This window comes from Anolis sagrei, chromosome 10, assembly GCF_037176765.1.
Source record: "Anolis sagrei isolate rAnoSag1 chromosome 10, rAnoSag1.mat, whole genome shotgun sequence".
Taxonomy (NCBI): Eukaryota; Metazoa; Chordata; class Lepidosauria; order Squamata; family Dactyloidae; genus Anolis; species Anolis sagrei.
Window position 1 is genome coordinate 33,189,919 of NC_090030.1, and position 18,605 is coordinate 33,208,523.

General features: G+C 40.4%; 1 protein-coding gene across 1 annotated transcript in view; it reads right to left on the reverse strand.

Annotated features, from left to right (window-relative positions):
- The window catches only part of ATRX (ATRX chromatin remodeler), a 126,437-nt gene that overhangs the window by 58,834 nt on the left and 48,998 nt on the right, over positions 1 to 18,605 (reverse strand). The window contains exons 11-17 of the mRNA XM_067471684.1: positions 11,850 to 11,986; positions 7,999 to 8,193; positions 4,765 to 4,858; positions 2,787 to 2,892; positions 2,426 to 2,605; positions 2,076 to 2,214; positions 616 to 729 (exon numbers count right to left, since the gene is read on the reverse strand). Of these exons, the coding sequence (XP_067327785.1) occupies positions 616 to 729; positions 2,076 to 2,214; positions 2,426 to 2,605; positions 2,787 to 2,892; positions 4,765 to 4,858; positions 7,999 to 8,193; positions 11,850 to 11,986 (965 nt within the window). The remainder of the gene's footprint in view (positions 1 to 615; positions 730 to 2,075; positions 2,215 to 2,425; positions 2,606 to 2,786; positions 2,893 to 4,764; positions 4,859 to 7,998; positions 8,194 to 11,849; positions 11,987 to 18,605) is intronic.

Below are 18,605 nucleotides of genomic sequence, written 5' to 3' on the forward strand. Positions count from 1 at the left end.
ATTATATTATTGTACTCTATTATGTAAATAACCTATGTTATATGGTGTGAAAATTGCTTATTGTTTAAACTGTGTGATTTCAAGAAATGCTGAAATGTTAAAACATAGAGATGTGTAGTATTGGTAGAGTGTCACTTTTGGAGTTTCCTATGCTGATTTTGCACATTCTAATACTAATAATAGATAAATAGCCCCTTTGAGTCTCCATATGGAGACTCAAAACTTGGTACATAAAACTAAGAGCACTTTGAAGCAAGACCGTGATCAAATTCCAACGTTGACCTGACTGAGACATTCCTTCCAACGTTGACCTGACTGAGGCATTACTCTTAGTTTTATGTACCAATTTTTGCCAAGCTTTAGAATTGTCATATGAGAGTTTCTTGCTGACTTATTATGTTGACATATCCCATCTTTTCTGATAAGAGAGAAATAATGTGCTTCTTGCAGGGTGCTGAGATGCGAGTGGACATGACAGATGAAAGCAATTCAATGTTTGTGGGAGGATTGGCCTTTCTGTGAGTCTGGAGAAGGTGTTGACAACACAAAATGATGATGGTGATGATGACACCCAGGGTCATATGGGCAGGAAGAAGGTGGAAGGAGCAAGGAAACCTACCTGCAGGGTCTTCCCCAGGCCCATGCAGTGGGCAAGGATGCAGCCGGAGCCGGCAGATTTCCGTGTTTTTTTCACAGATTCACAACAGCAATCCCACATAAATTGAACACCTAGAAATATAAGGGGGGGGGGGGGTTGAGGGGGGGAGGAAAACAGCAATTTACAACCAATTGGACTGGGGTTTCTCTCCACCTCTATTGATTCAAAGCTGTAAACCCACAGGAATAATAATTTTTATTATTATTATTATTATTATTATTATTATTATAATTATTATCTATATAAATAAAAATGTAATGTTCGTTTGTGGGATTAACAGAACTCAAAAACCATTGGGCCAATTGACACCAAATTTGGACAGCATACACCTAACAACCCAATGTATGTCCTTCACTCAAAAAAATTGATTTTGTCTTTTGGGACTTGTAGTTGCTGGGATTTATAGTTCACCTACAATCAAAGAGCATTCCGAACCCCACCAATGATGGAATTGATCCAAACGTGGTATAACAGGACTCCCATGACCAACAGAAAACACTAGAAGGGTTTGGTGAGCATTGACCTTGAGTTTGGGAGTTGTAGTTCACCTACATCCAGAGCGCACTTTGGGCTCAAACAATGATCGATCTGGACCAAACTTGCCACGAATATTCCATATGCCCAGATATGAACACAGATGGAGTTTGGGGAAAATAGACCTTGACATATGTGAGTTGTAGTTACTAGGATTTATAGTTCACCTACAATCAAAGAGCATTCTGAATCCCACGAACGACAGAATCAGGGCAAACTTCCTACACAGAACCCCCATGACCAACAGAAAATACTTAAGGCCATCCAGTCCAACTCCCTTCACCAGGGCAAGAAAACGTAATCAAAGCCCTCCTGACAGAGAGCCATCCAGCCATAGATATAGATAGATATATATGATTGACACACAGAGAGATATAGTATCATAGATTTGAAAGGGAACCCTAAAGAAGGACTATGATATGTTGCATATTCCAGAGTAGGCAAACCAGACACTCTCCACATCAACAATGACAAAGAAACAAGAAGAAATATCATTTACCTACACGCATAAAGAAATTACATAGATTAGAAACCATTACTTTCTTTTCCAGCTCATGAGACTGGGCCACAGCAATGTGTGGCAGGGGAGAGCTAGTAATAATAATAATAATAATAATAATAATAATAATAATAATAATAATAACAACAACAACTTTATTTATATACCGCTCCATCTCCCCGAGGGGACTCAGAGCAGTTCCCAGGCAACATCACACAACATACAAAGTAAAAAGCAACACAACCATAAGATTAACAAAACAAAATATAAGCATAAAAATTGTCGCCATAACACACATATATTAAAAGTCATCCTGCCTGTTCAAGCCAATTTACTTTTAATAAACAGAGACTCAAGATCAACGCCTGGGTCCTGTTTCCTTACCGTCCACTTGATGGGGCTTCAGTTTCGTCACAATGTCTTTGTGCATCTGAACGATGGGCTCCTTGGTTTCCTCGTCTTCGTCCAAAACCAGCTTCGTTGTTATGGGGCATTTAACGGGCGCATCCAATATTTCAATCACCTGGGGGGGGGGGGGGGGTGTTTGCGTAAATAAATCAAGCTGTTTCAGGGTCAACCAATAATAATAATAATAATGGGTTGTTGTAGGTTTTTTCGGGCTATATGGCCATGCTAGAAACAATATCGTATGAAAGCTGAGTGGCACAACCCTTAAAACTTCTCCGAAAACCCCCTTTTGGCTGCGGCCTGTTGCCTAGAGGAAGCTCACTTGCCTCTCTGAGCTTCTCTCTCTCGCGCTCCCTTTCCGCGATCCGCCTCCTCCTCTCCTCTTCTTCTTTCAGTGCGTTCTGCGTCTCCGTTCGGAGCTTATCGTCCTTGATGATCTTCCGTATCTTCTTCCTGCCTTTCCCTGGAGATTTGGAATCATCGTTGTCATCATCGCCTGAATTACTCTGTGAAACAAAACACAAAAATAAACTTGCGGGGCAGGTGGGATCCAGAGCAGGGCCTCCCCAGATGATCTTCAGCTCCTAGATGGTTCATAGGAGGAGATACGTTCGGACAGGTAAGCTGGGCCGGAATCGTTTAGGGCTTTGAAAACTACCCTCCAAGGGCCTCTGAGCCCACCCATACCTTGCTATTTTCGCTGGACGAGTCCTCCTGGACCTTTATCCTCCTCCTCTTCTTTTTCTGTTTGTAACTGCGCTGGTTTTCTTCTAATTCGGCTTTCTTGGCCGACCTGGAAAAAAGGAGAAAAAGAAACACCGCCCCTTGAAACATTTCACTATTAACAGTACATGAATCGTCCTATTTCATAGAATCCCGAAAGGCACCGACGAAATAGGCGGTTGCTGTGAACTGGTCTCACTACCAGGATTCCTATCGCAGTTACAATGGAATCTCTCCCACTGGAAGACAAGTTTTTTGGGAGGTTTGCAGCACAGTGGTTGCTTCACCTTCCCTACAACAGAGGCATTTATATATTGCCCATTTCACTGTTAACTTATTCTGCATAGAATTATGGAAAAAATAGACCCCTGTCTGATCCCACAGCAAGCTGGCTTCAGAAAAAGCAAAAGCTGCACATCGCAAGTGTTGAACCTGACTCAGCACATCGAAGATGGCTTTGAAAGGCAGCAGATCACAGGAGCCGTCTCCATAGACCTGTCAGCAGCCTATGAGACTGTGAACCACCGCCTCCTCCTGAGAAAAATGTATAATATCACAAAGGACGACCACCTCACCCGCCTCATAGGAAACCTGCTACAAAACAGGAGCTTCTTTGTTGAGTTCCAGGGCCAGAGAAGCCGACGGCGGAAACAGAAGAATGGCCTGCCTCGGGGGAGCGTGCCTGCTCCATCCATGTTCAACATCTACACAAATGACCAGCCACTGCCAGAAGGGACAGAGAGCTTCATCTATGCTGATGATCGTGCCATCACCGCTCAAGCAAGGAGCTTTGAGATGGTAGAACAGAAGTTCTCCGAAGCTCTAGGTGCTCTCACTGCCTATTACAGGGAAAACCAGCTGACCCCTAACCCATCTAAAACACAGACATGTGCTTTTCACCTCAAGAACAGACAAGCATCCTGAGCTCTGAGGATGACCTGGGAAGGAATCCCACTGGAGCATTGCAGCGCACCCAAATACCTGGGAGTCACTTTGGACCGTGGCACTGCCTGAACATCAAGCAAAAAGTTGGCGCTAGAAACAATATCATACGAAAGCTGACTGGCACAACCTGGGGATCACAACCAGACACAGTGAAGACATCTGCCCTTGCGCTGTGCTACTCTGTTGCTGAGTATGCATGCCCAGTGTGGAACACATCTCACCACACTAAAACAGTAGCTGTGGCTCTTCATGAGACATGCCGCATTATCACAGGGTGCCTGCGCCCTACACCACTGGAGAAATTACACTGCTTAGCCGGTATTGCACCACCTGACATCCGCCGGGAAGTAGCAGCCAATAGTGAAAGGACCAAGGCAGAGACATCTCCAGCTCACCCCGTTTGGGTACCAGCCAGCACGTCAACGACTTAAATCTAGAAATCGTTTTCTAAGATCTACAGAGACACTCGCTAGAACACCTCAGCAAGCGAGAGTCCAAAAGTGGCGGGCTCAAACCCAGAGCCTCAACCAATGGCTGATATCAAATGAGAGACTCCCCCCTGGGCACACAGAAGACTGGGCGACTTGGAAGGCGTTGAACAGACTGCGCTCTGGCACCACGAGATGCAGAGCCAACCTTTGGAAACGGGGCCACAAAGTGGAATCCTCAACATGCGAGTGGGGAGAAGAGCAAACCACTGACCACCTGCTTCAATGCAAACTGAGCCGTGCCACATGCACAAGGGAGGACCTTCTTGCGGCAACACCAGAGGCACTCCAAGGGGCCAGATACTGGTCAAAGGACATTTAATCAACTACCAAACTCACAAATTTTGCATTTTTCTGTTTGTTTTTTTTTGCTTTGTTCTGTTAGAAATGTAATATAATTGACTGGTTGCACTGACACGATAAATAAATACTGTTAACTGTACTTAAATCGTGTATTGTTTGTAATTCAAAGGAATTGTGTCTCCTGTGAATTGTTCAGTCTCCGGTACCTGGTTCGCGGGCGCTGGTCGTCCTCCGAATCAGTGACTTCTTCGCTGACCCCAGATTCGCTCCCTTCTGAATTATCAGACTCCTCGCTGCTCACTTGAAGAGGAAACAAAACAGAATTCTCTATAAATAAAAACGTAATGTTCGTTTGTGGACTTAACATAACTCATAAACCACTGGACGAATTGACACCAAATTTGGACACAAGACACCGAACAACCCAATGTATGTCCTTCACTAAAAAAAAATTGATTTTGTCTTTTGGGAGTTGTGGTAGCTGGGATTTATAGTTCACCTACAACTCCCAAAAGACAAAATCATTTTTTTTATTAAAGTGCATGATAGAATTGAACCAACCGGGGCATACAGGACTCCGACGACCAAAAGAAAACACTTGAAAATAATAATAATAATAATAATAATAATAACAATATATGTTGGAAATGTAAGAAAGAAATAGGAACATATTATCACCTATTTTGGAGTTGTAAGGAGATCCAAAAGTTTTGGCCACTGGTCCACAAACATATACAAAATAGAATTAAAACCAAATTTGATATGAAACCAGAGTACTATTTGTTGAACATTACAAACCTCGATTTAAAGAGCAATGAGGAAAAAAAAATCTTTTACCTGTCAGCAACTGCAAGAATACTAATTGCACAAAAATGGAAAACTAAAGAAACCCCTTCCAATGAAGAATGGATTAAGAAGGCAGTAGAATTTATGGACTTGGACAGACTCTCATATCTACTAAAGGACCAGAGTAAGGAAAAACACGAAGGTCACGAAGAGTCGGAGACGACTGAACGAATGAACAAAGGAAAAGCAAATAAACTGGAACCAATTACAAGAGTATCTAAGAGAGAAAAATAAACTCAATATATAATCCTGGGCATTAGGAACCAAACTGAACATGGAACGAATGATAGACCACAAGAAGATGTACATAACTCAAAGACATTACCTCTGTGGACTGAACGGAAAGTCATTTATGGTTTTTGTTTTGGGGGTGGGGTTGCACTGGTGGGTGGACTGCTTTTCTCCTACATCCCCTACCCATACCTTCTCCCCTTCCTATATTTTCCTGCCAATCTATTAATTTCCTACTTTCCTACTCAAGAGAAGGGGTCTACATTGTTAATTGCAGCAATAATATGTTTTATGCTTATGTCTATGTTTTTTATATATAGTTTTAATTTTTTTTTTGTCTGCAGTTATATGTCATTGATTTAGATATGTGATATTTTTATATATATGTGAGGCATTGAATTTGCCACCGATTATGTTGTAAACCGCTTTGAGTCCCCCCAGGGGTGAGAAAAGCGGTATAGAAATATAGCTAATAAATAAATAAATAAATAAATAAATAATTTCCTGTCACTCCGATTGTTTTCCCTCTTTCACTGTGAAAGGAAAACTCACAATCATGATTATTAAAAAAAAGAAAACACTAGAAAGGTTTGGGGAGCATTGACCTTGAGTTTGGGAGTTGTAGTTCACCTCCATCCAGAGACTACCATGGATGGAGGTGAACAATGATGGATCTGGACCAAACTTGGCACGAATATTCCACATGTCCAAATATGAACACAAGTGGAGTTTGGGGAAAATAGACCCTGACATTTGGGAGTTGTAGTTGCTTGGATTTATAGTTTACCTACAATCAAAGAGCATGCTGAATCCCACCAACGACAGAATTGGGGTAAACTTCCCACACAGAACCTCCATACTCAAGGCCATCCAGTCCAACTCCCTTCACCAGGGCAAGAAAACATAATCAAAGCCCTCCTGACAAAGAGCCATCCAGCCATAGATATAGATAGATATGATTCACATATAGTATCATAGATTTGAAAGGGACCCCTGAAGAAGGACAATTATATCTTGCATGTTCCAGATTAGACAAACCAGACACTCTCCACATCAACACTGACAAACCTGGGAGTCACTCTGGACCGTTCTCTGACCTACAAGAAGCACTGCCTGAACATCAAGCAAAAAGTGGGTGCTAGATACAATATCATACGTAAGCTGACTGGCACAACCTGGGGATCACAACCAGATACAGTGAAGACATCTGCCCTTGCGCTATGCTACTCTGCTGCTGAGTACGCATGCCCAGTGTGGAACACATCTCACCACACTAAAACAGTGGATGTGGCTCCTAATGAGACATGCTGCATTATCACAGGGTGCCTGCGCCCTACACCACGGGAGAAATTACACTGCTTAGCCGGTATTGCACCACCTGAGATCCGCCGGGAAGTAGCAGCCAATAGTGAAAGGACCAAGGCAGAGACATCTCCAGCTCATCCCCTGTTTGGGCATCAGCCAGCACGCCAACGACTTAAATCAAGAAATAGTTTTCTTAGGTCTACAGAGACATTCGCTGGAACACCTCAGCAAGCGAGAGTTCAAAAGTGGCAGGCTCAAACCCAGCACCTCAATCCGTGGGTGATGCCAGATGAGAGACTCCCCCCTGGGCACACAGAAGACTGGGCGACTTGGAAGGCGCTGAACAGACTGCGCTCTGGCACCACCAGATGCAGAGCCAATCTTAAGAAATGGGGTACAAAGTGGAATCCACGACATGCGAGTGCGGAGAAGAGCCAACCACAGACCACCTGCTGCAATGCAACCTGAGCCCAGCCACATGCACAATGGAGGACCTTCTTGCGGCAACACCAGAGGCACTCCAAGGGGCAAGATACTGCTCAAAAGACATTTAATCAGCTACCAAGTTTGCAAAATGTGTGTGTTTTTTTTATCTGTTTGTTTGCTTTGTTCTGTTAGAAACGTGGAACAGTGTTCTGGTTGCGGATGACACGATAAATAAATAAACACTGACAAAGAAAGAGCAAGAAATACTGTTTCCCCACAAGCATAAAGGCATTGCATATATTAGAAACCAACACTTTCTCATTACTTTATTTTCCAGATCACCAGACTGGGCCTATACTATATCCTCGGCTTATACTCAACTCAATTCATTTTCTCAGTTTTTGGTGATAAAATTAAGTGCCTTCGCTTATATTCGGGTCGGCTTATATTCGAGTATATACGGTAAATAAACAGCGCAATAATATAAAATCAAAACAACTCAACGCGAAAAATGAGCACAATGGGCAGGGCCAGTTTCAAAAGTTAAAATTTTAAAAATCTCATCAGACGCAACATGGCTGCCTCAAGAGCCTCATTGGTGCTCGCATAAAATACACGCATAGCTTCCGTACCTTTCCTCCGATTTCTTCGCTTTCCATCTTTGGCCTCTTTAGACTTCCCTCCCTTTGGATCTTCTTCCTCGGAGTCTCCGTCGCTCATAGTCAGCTTGTGCCTCAGCAAGCGGTGCCTGTACCTTGGCTTCTTGGCTTCTTCAACCTCCGAATCTGAGTCAAGGTCATCATCATCCTCATCCTCATCATTCTCTTCTGTCAGAAAAGGAAAAAAGGGCATGTAAGTTATTTTCACCTGTATCACCATCATCGTGGCATCAACAAGACCCCCAGTAGGATTTGCTGCAGTCAGAAGACGCCAGCAAAGCCTTCCAGCGGAGAAGCATGCGGGGAATGCGGAAGTGCTTCATCAGCGTTGCAGATGGACGATGAAAGTGACAGCTCCCCTGGTGGCCAGAAAAAGTTAAATAGCCTCTGTGTATGTCTGTATATGTTTGTATGTTAAAAATTGGCATTGAATGTTTGCCATATATGTCTACACTGTAATCCGCCCTGAGTCCCCTGCGGGGTGAGAAGAAGGGCGGAATAGAAAAGCTGTAAATTAGATATATAGTAGAAAGTTTAGCAAAACAAAAGAGCTTGGAGTGGTTAGAACAGTGTTTCTCAACCTGGGGGTCGGGACCCCTGTGGGGGTCGCGAGGAGGTGTCAGAGGGGTCACCAAAGATCATCAGAAAACAGCATTTTCTGTTGGTTATGGGTGTTCTGTGTGGAAAGTTTGGTCCAATTCTATCATTGCTGGGGTTCAGAATGCTATTTCATTGTGGGTAAACTATAAATCCCAACAACTACAACTCCTAAATAGCAAGGTCTATTTTCTCCAAACTACCAGAGTTCACATTTGGGCTCAAATATTGAGTATTACTCAAATATTGAGTATACTCAAATATTGAGTATTTGTGCCAAGTTTGATCCAGATCCATCATTGCTTGAGTCCACAGTGTTCTCTGGATGTAGGTGAACTACAACTCCAAAAACACAAGGTCAATGTTCACCAGACCTTCCCAATATTTTCTCTTGGTCATGGGAATTCTGTGTGCCATGTTTGATTCAATTCCATCATTGATGGAGTTCAGAAGGCTCTTTGATTTGAGGTGAACTATAAATCCCAGCAACTCCACCATTACCAAATGACAAAATCAATCACCCCCAATCCCACCAGTATTCAAATTTTGGGCGTATAGGGTATTTGTGCTAAATCCTCCATATTTACATTATGACTCTTAACAGTAGTAAAATGAGAGTTATGAAGTAGCAACGAAAATAACGTTATGGTTGGGGGTCACCACAACATGAGGACCTGTACTAAGGGGTCGCGGCATTAGGAAGGTTGAGGACCACTGGGTTAGAAGAAGATGATAAAAAAATTAGAACTGAAATTAGAATATATTTTATAGGGGTAATAGAGAAAAGAATAAAAAGAAATGGTATAACAATTTAAACAATCTCTTTCTAAAAATATTTTAGAGATTTGGGGGAGATATAAAAAAAAAAACCCTAATGCCAGGTATTTCTCCTCTCATGCCAGTTTTAATGATAGAAAACTTCCTAGAAAATTTAAAAAAAGAACTTGGAAGTAGAACTTAATGGAAGGGGTTTAATGAAAGTAAAAGACTGGGATCTGAAAATGGTAAATATGGAAAGAATAAAAGAGGAATTAGGAGACTTAGATTGGTATAAGTATCTACAATTGGGTAAATGTATTGTTGAAGGCTTTCATGGCTGGAATCACTAGGTTCTTGTGGGTTTTTTCGGGCTATACAGCCATGTTCTAGAGGCATTTCTCCTGACGTTTCGCCTGCATCTATGGCAAGCATCCTCACTCCCTCTGAGGATGCTTGCCATAGATGCAGGCGAAACGTCAGGAGAAATGCCTCTAGAACATGGCCCTATAGCCCGAAAAAACCCACAAGAACCTAATTGGGTAAATCGTCAAGTGATATAAGGAAAAAGTATAATGGAGGTAGGGAATACACAAAAATAGAAAAGATGATAACTCAAAGGGAGACTAAAGAAGGGAATGTAACATTAAAAGGCACAGTAAGTGATATCTATAAACTGTTATTAATGAATGAACAGGAACAAGATTATTTGAAGGAAGTATGGGAAACAGACTTGGGGGGGAAAATGAATAATCAAGAATGGGCAAATATATGGAATATGAGGATACTAAAAAATATGTCTATCAGAATTAAAGAAAATTACTACAAAATGATATGGAGGTGGTATCTAACCCCTATTAGATTAAATCAGATTGATAAAAAAATATTCAAATCAGTGTTGGAGAGGTTGTCAGGAAATAGGGACGTATCTTCTAGGCTTGGGTAACAATGGAAAAAAATTGTTTCTAAACTCGTTTCGTTTTTTGGGGTCCATCGCGTTTCGTTTTTTTAAAGAATTCCGAATTTTTCCTTTTAAAAATTTCGAAATTTACAAAATTTCATATAATTACGAATCGATTTGTTAGTGGCGGACGCGATTGCGCAATATGCTAAAAAAAACCCTCCAAATGGGACAGGGGGAACTTCTGAAGCTTCCCTCTCCCTCTGTTGTTGACTGTTGGTGTGGTAAAACAAACAACTATAAAACTTGCACCAGACATGCGAAAATAATTACAAAATAATCACGAAATAATTTCAAAATAATTACGAAATAATTACGAAACAAATTGAAAAAATTGTTTCGAATCTAATTTACTCCTCACACTCTTCCTGCATGGCTCAATATCGGATCGTAAGCTAATTTAAATACGAATAACGTATTACGAAATTAACGAACGAAACCGCCCAGCCCTATTTATTAGGGCTGGGTAAACACGGAAAAATTTGTTTGTAAACTCGATTCGTTTTTAGGGAGTTTTTGCGTTTCGTTTTTTAAAAGAATTCCAAAATTTTTCTTTAAAAAAGTTCGATATTTACGAAATTTCGGAAATTACGAAACAATTTCGAAACAATAACGAATCAATTCGTTAATGGCGGACACAATTGCGCAAAACGCTAAAAAACCCTCCAAATGGGACAGGGGGAACTTCTGAAGCTTCCCTCTCCCTCTGTTGTTGACTGTTGGTGTGATAATTTATTTTTTTATCACTGATAAAACAAACAACAACTATAAAACTTGCACCAGACATACGGAAATAATTACGAAATAATAACGAAACAATTACGAAACAATTACAAAATAAATTTTAAAAATTCGTTTCGATTTTTAGTTGCTCCTGAATGGTTCAATATCGCATCGTTATAAAAAAAACAAACAAATTAATAACGAATTACGAAATTAATGAACGAAACCACCCAGCCCTACTATTTATTACTTATACATGATAATATAATTCCCGCACAAGAGGAGAAAGAATTGGTTTCTAATTTGATAACAGCAGCTAAATTGTTAATAGCAAAAAAATTGGAAGGAAAAAAAAATTCAATTAGAAGAATGGTCTAGGGAAATTTGGAATATAGCGATTAATGATAAGCTAACTTGCAATATTAAAATTAAAAGGGGAATATGTAAACAAACAGACTTTTGGAAAATATGGGGAAAATTTATCGAGTATGTGTTTAATGAGGGAAAGGGGTATAAGCCAGCAAGAGAAACAATGATATTTGGGAATGGTGAAACAACATGAGTTGGTTGGTCCTGGTGGAGGGTTTAAAGTTTTTTTAAAATAAATTAAAAAAAAGAAAAAGAAAAAAAAGAGAAAAAAGCTGTAAATAATAAATAAATAAATAAATAAATTCTCCGACCAACTTCTGTTGGAAGCCCAACACAAAAAGGTCATGCTGGAGGACCTAGAGATCTGCGTTTACGGCAGACCCTGAATTCATCGCAGATTCACAGAGAATGTGCTCACCCTGTTCCTCGGTCGCTGTGGATTTCCGTCCTTTCTTCTTCTTCTCCTTCCCGCCGTCGGAGTCTTCGTCGGAAGAGGCCTCGTCGTCTGAGGAAAGATTGGCTTTGATCTCTTCTAAAAGCATTTTCTTGGCAATTCTTTAGAGTGAAACAAAAAAGGCGGATTCCATTGGTTGAAACAGACACATGCGATTCGATAAATAAATAATTGATCTGTGTTCTTGTCCCATTTCTTTGTGGTTAGTCCTAATAGATAACATTCTGGTTTGAAAGGGATGTCACTTTTCAGTATTTTCTGTATTGCTTCCTGTATTATTTTCCAGAAGGCTTTCACCTTGTTATTAGATATTTATTTATCTAATAACAGCTGCCCGCATCCTTCTGGCAAGAGTATGGAGACAAACAAAATACCAACAAAGGAAGAATGGATGGAAAAGGTACTGGACATTATGAACATGGACCACCTAATATACATTTTGGCTTGTGCACGAAACACACCCATCAGAGCAACAGACTGGAATCCCGTTAAAGATTGGTTAAAGGCAAACCAGGTCAAGATATTGATATGACCACATTAAATAGGAAGAGGAATTAATAAAATATAACAATAAAATGATAAATGTAATATTAATAATTTATAACAATAATAATAATTTATAACAATAATAAATAATTTATAATAAATAATTTATAACAATAATAATAATAATTTATAACAATAATAAATAATTTATAATAATAAATAATGTATAACAATAATAAAATGATAAATGTAATAATAATAATAATTTATAACAATAATAAATAATTTATAACAGTAATAAAATGATAAATGTAATAATAATAATAATAAATAACAATAATAATAATTTATAACAATAATAAATAATTTATAACAATAATAAAATGATAAATGTAATAATAATAATTATTATAATAATAACAATAACAAAGTAAGATAATAAATAGCATTGACTCGAGTATAAGCCGGGGGAGACTTTTTCAGCCTAAAAAAAGAACTGAAAAACTAGGCTTATACTCGAGTATATACAGTACTTACAAAACTAAAGTTCTGGTGGTGAAAATTTCAGAACTCTTTCAAAATTTAATTATTTTGTAAGTCCTTTAGAACCATTTAGAACCATGCATTGAACAGGCCTAATATATTACTCTGAGTTGTTGTAGGTTTTTTCGGGCTATATGGCCATGTTCTAGAGGCATTCTCTCCTGACGTTTCGCCTGCATCTATGGCAAGTATCCTCAGAGGTTGTGAGGAGCTCTGGTGGTGAAAATTACAGAACTCTTTCAAAATTTAATTATTATTTCATCATTGGCCATTTTATAATGAAATTTTGAGAGTTTTGTTAGAGTTCTGAAATTTTCACCACCAGAACTCCTGCATCTATGGCAAGCATCCTTTTGAAAGAGTTCTGGTGGTGAAAATTACAGAACTCTTTCAAAATTTAATTATTATTTCATCATTGGCCATTTTTATAATGAAATTTTGAGAGTTTTGTTAAGAGTTCTGAAATTTTCACCACCAGAACTCTTTCAAAATTTAATTGTTATTTCATCATTGGCCATTTTTATAATGAAAATTTGAGAGTTTTGTTAGAGTTCTGAAATTTTCACCACCAGAACTCTTTCAAAATGTAATTATTATTTCATCATTGGCCATTTTTATAATGCAATTTTGAGAGTTTTGTTAGAGTTCTGAAATTTTCACCACCAGAACTCTTTCAAAATTTAATTATTATTTCATCATTGGCCATTTTTATAATGAAATTTTGAGAGTTTTCTTAGAGTTCTGAAATTTTCACCACCAGAACTCTTTCAAAATTTAATTATTATTTCATCATTGGCCATTTTATAATGAAATTTTGAGAGTTTTGTTAGAGTTCTGAAATTTTCACCACCAGAACTTTAGTTTCAGGCCTAATAGATATCATCAGGACTGATGTGGTACTCTAATGGCCTTCTAGCCTGAAAAAACCTACAACAATCCCGTGATTCTGGCCATGAAAGCCTTCGACAATACATCAGCGATCTAGTTGAGTATACTCCACAAAGGAAGTTCTCCTGGCCTCAAACCAACCCAAAACCTTATGGAAATGTCATTCGCTCGTGTTGAATGGACCTCCTTCTTCCCAGGTTTGGGGAAGACATTCTGCTTCAAGAATTTGGCCCGCTGCAAGTCAACACCAGATGAGCCAATCTGCAAGCCATCGACTGCAAATGTGCTGTGCATTTCGAAGGACATAAAGCCAACCAGCGAGTGCCAGTATGGGACCCAGAATTAGAGGAGAAGTCATGGGGGCCTGAGAAAAGACCACGGACAGTGTCATGTTTTGGCTCTAGAAACTCAAAAACGACCAATTCCGATCCTGAGAACAGCCAAATTGCACCACAACTAATATTCCTGACGACTTCCTAGGTCATCATGCAACCTGGATGGGTTATGCTTTGGTTGGTGGTTCTGTAAGTTGCAGCGAGGATTGTACGGACCACAAAAAAGGGCTATGAGGAACTGACTGTAAATGCAAATGCCTCCCAATAAATGCACATTTTCTTGAGTCATAAAATTTGAGCCTGTCCATATTTTACTAATAAGCCCCTGCTTTTCTTTACCTCTAACTTTAATCTACTTATTGCAAAACTAGCATTGAATCTGAGAAACAGGCCAAAGGAGGCAAAGTAAAACAGAAACACAAATAAGGCTGTTAATGGGTTGTTGTAGGTTTTTCGGGCTATATGGCCATGTTCCAGGGGCATTTTCTCCTGACGTTTCGCCTGCATCTATGGCAAACATCCTCAGAAGTAGTGAGGTCTGTTGGAAGTAGGAAAATGGGTTTATATATCTGTGGAAAGACCAGGGTGGGACAAAGGACTTTTGTCTGCTGGAGCTAGGTGTGAATGTTTCAACTGACCACCTTGATTAGCATTTAATGGCTTGGAAGTGCCTGGGGGGAATCTTTTGCTGAGAGGTGATTTGATGTGCCTGATTGTTTACTCTCTGTTGTTGTGCTGTTCTAATTTTAGAGTTTTTGTTCATTTTCATGGTTTCCTCCTTTCTGTTGAAATTGTCCACATGCTTCTTGTGGATTTCAAGGCTTCTCTTTGTAGTCTGACATGGTGGTTGTGAGAGTGGTCCACCATTTCTGTGTTCTCAAATAAAATGCTGTGTCCAGGTTGGTTCCTCAGGTGCTCTGCTATGGCTGACTTCTCTGGTTGGAGTAGTCTGCAGTGCCTTTCATGTTCCTTGATTCGTGTTTGGGCAACGCTGCATTTGGCGGTCCCTACTCTAAAAAACCTTTTAAACAGAGGGCCAGGTCACAGTCCCTCAAACTGTTGGAAGGCCAGAGTACAACTTGAAAAAAATGAATTAATTTCTTTGCACACTGGACCTGCTTTTGGCTGATGAGATAGGATTGTTGTTGTTGTTGTGTGCTTTCAAAGTTGTTTCAGACTTAGGTTGACCCTGAGTGAGGGCTGGGTAAATGACCTTGGAGGGCCGCATCTGGCCCCTGGGTCTTAATTTGAGGACACCTGCACTAAAAGGTAAAGGTTTCCCCCTGACATTAAGTCCAGTCGTGTCCGACTCTGCGAGGTGGTGCTCATCTCCATTTTTAAGCCAAAGAACCGGCACTGTCCGTAGACACCTCCAAGGTCATGTGGCCGGCATGACTGCATGGAGCGCCGTTACCTTCCCGCTGGAGCGCTACGTAATTATCTACTCTCATTTGCATGTTTTCGAACTTCTAGGTTGGCAGAAGCTTCTGGGGAGGCCCTGCTCTCGGCCCCACCTTTATCACAAGTGAGACAGGTGGGGACGAGGGACAGGGCCTTCTCAGTGGTGGCCCCTCGCCTGTGGAATTCACTCCCCGGAGAAATCAGGTCGTCAACATCCTTCCTCTCCTTTAGAAGGAAGCTGAAGACATGGATATGGGACCAGGCATTTGGGTAATCTGGCAGATCAAAAAGGTAATGATTTGGGTAATCTGGCAGATCAAAAAGGTAATGATGACTAGAGTTGGAAAGGACTATGGTAATGCTAAATGGATTGATGGATATTAGAACTCGATGAACGCGGGCTATAGAGCGGTTTTAGTTGATTTTGTATTAATTGTATGTTTTTAACTATTGTGTTATTGGGTTGTTGTAGGTTTTTCCGGGCTATATGGCCATGTTCTGGAGGCAATTTTTCTCCTGACGTTTCGCCTGCATCTATGGCAAGCATCCTCAGAGATAGTGAGGTCTGTTGGAAGTAGGAAAAATCGGTTTATATATCTGTGGAATGACCAGGGTAATGTTTCAGCTGATCACCTTGATTTGCATTCAATGGCCTGGAAGCGCCTGGGGGGAATCTCTTGTTGAGAGTGAATTGATGTGCCTGATTGTTTATTATTGTTATTGCATTTTATTGTAATTGTTGGCATCGAATTGTACCGGATGTAAGCCGCCCTGAGTTTCTCCTGGGGGGGTGAGAAGGGCAAAATGTCCGAAATAAGTAAATAAATAAAGCTGGGGCTGACAGCAGGAGCTCGCCCTGCTCCTCGGATTCGAACCACCGACCTTTTGGGTCAACAAGTTCAGCAGCACTACTTTTTAACTCATGTACCACAATTAACACATTTCCATCTTAACGCTGAGACAACGGAAAGGAGAAGCTGCGCATTTCGTGAGCAAATTCTCAGTACGAACACAAATGAAAATATAGTTTAGTCAACATTGTGTTGTATATTTCTGCAAATTAAATGCTTGCACGAGAAACGTGTTTTACAAAGATTTATTGCATCCATCAAATACTTCCAAAGGCATTGTGCATGAATACACTATGGATCTCTTAAGGAACAAAAGAGCAAAAAATGGAAAAAAAATCAACTCCAAACATATTAAAAACAGCACTATTTGGAAAATGCAGACAAATCAAGAAGAAACAAATGCACACCACAACAAAATACAGCACAGTCTGTTATATTAAAACTAAAATATTGCACTTTGGCAAAAAAAAATTAAGGAGATAATTTTAACATTTTAATAAGAGGCAATGTTTAAATGGTTTATTTAGAGAGAGAGAAAAAACTGTAGATACAACTGTACAAGGTGTCAGGTCACTAAGACTCTGCATCTCCAGCATCCATCCCTCTTTGGCCTCGAAAGAGTCAAGTGTTTTGCTCAAAAGGAAAAAGCGAGCCACAATTAAAAAACACACAACAAGCCCTAAGTGCATCCTTTGAAGATCAAACAAGTCAGCTCTTTGGAGCTCTCCCTATTCGGAAAAAAAGGGCCAAACTGAAGCCTCCAGATAAATTAAACAGCGTTAGCACAGATTACGTTTGCATATTGTTCAGGGCAATCTCAGAGAGGTAGATAGATCATTTCCTGGATTACACAGCATTCATCGGCATGCCATTCCCTCCCCTCGAAACTACAGAAAAATTATTATTTCTGATTAAAATATTATTATTTCAGGATTCGCCTGCTACGTAACAAAATAAAGCAAGAAAAACCCAACCAACCATTTTTTTTCTATCTACTATAAATGCTTTAAGAATTAAATAAGGAAGCCAGTAGTGACTTCTTTGAAACAAAGTCTTACAACTTTCCCCAACTCTCTGCTTATTATTCTATACCAGGTATGGGCAAACTTCGGCCCTGCAGACATTTTGGACCGCCAAAACAACCAAGTTGGCCCATACCTGAGCTAGTGCCTCTCAAAACTATAAATCCTATGATACCATAACATGGAACCATAGCAATTGTAGTCGAATGATGGCACTATGACGATATGATGTAAATGGACTGCGCCCGGTGTGCCAATCACCACTGGGACCACCTTGACTGGCTTGTTCTAATATTTTCACAAACCCCGATGACATCTAGACATTTGATGATCCAACAATGTGGCAGTGAGTCAAATACATTATTATTTGACTGTAATTTGGGTTGTTGTAGGTTTTCCGGGCTATATGGCCATGTTCTAGAGGCATTTTCTCCTGACGTTTCACCTGCATCTATGGCAAGCATCCTCAGAGGTAGTGAGGTTTGTTGGAAGTAGGAAAATGGGTTTATATATCTGTGGAAAGACCAGGGTGGGACAAAGGACCTTTGTCTGCTGGAGCTAGATGTGAATGTTTCAACTAAACCTGTTGTGATTCAGCGTGGTAGTAACGTAGCTACTACTGTGAGAAGGGGTAAGAGGTCTACTCGGAAGAGGAGGAGCAGCAGCGTACGCATATTAGGGATATCTTGATGGCTCCTTCTGACTCAGAGGACTTCGAGAGTTGCAATGAAAGCGAGATGGAGGTGGGAGAGGAAAGCAGGGGAAGAAAGCTGGTTACTCGCGATCCTGATTCAGATGAAGAGTTGCAAAGAAAACGTATTAGAGACATACTCAATGCACCAACATCTGAAGATGAATTTATGGGGTTCAATGATGGTGATGGGTCTTCAAGTGGTGAGGAAGGGGAACAGGAGGTGAGTTGGACCCGTGTTCAAGAAATATGGGACATTTGCACGCAACCCACTTCTAGCGAGGACTTTGAAGGTTTTAATAGGGACTGGCAAGAAGGAAGCTCTTGGCAGGACCTGGGACTCGAGCAACGCTGGCAACGCTGGAGGGAGGATCAGCAGGCAGTTGTGGGGGATGAGGCAGCTGATAGCAGTAATGACAAAGGGAGTTGTTCCAGTAGTGATAATGAGTTATGATATTTAAGTTAGGATGTTTCGCCTTAGTCCTCCGCAGGAGGCAAAGTGT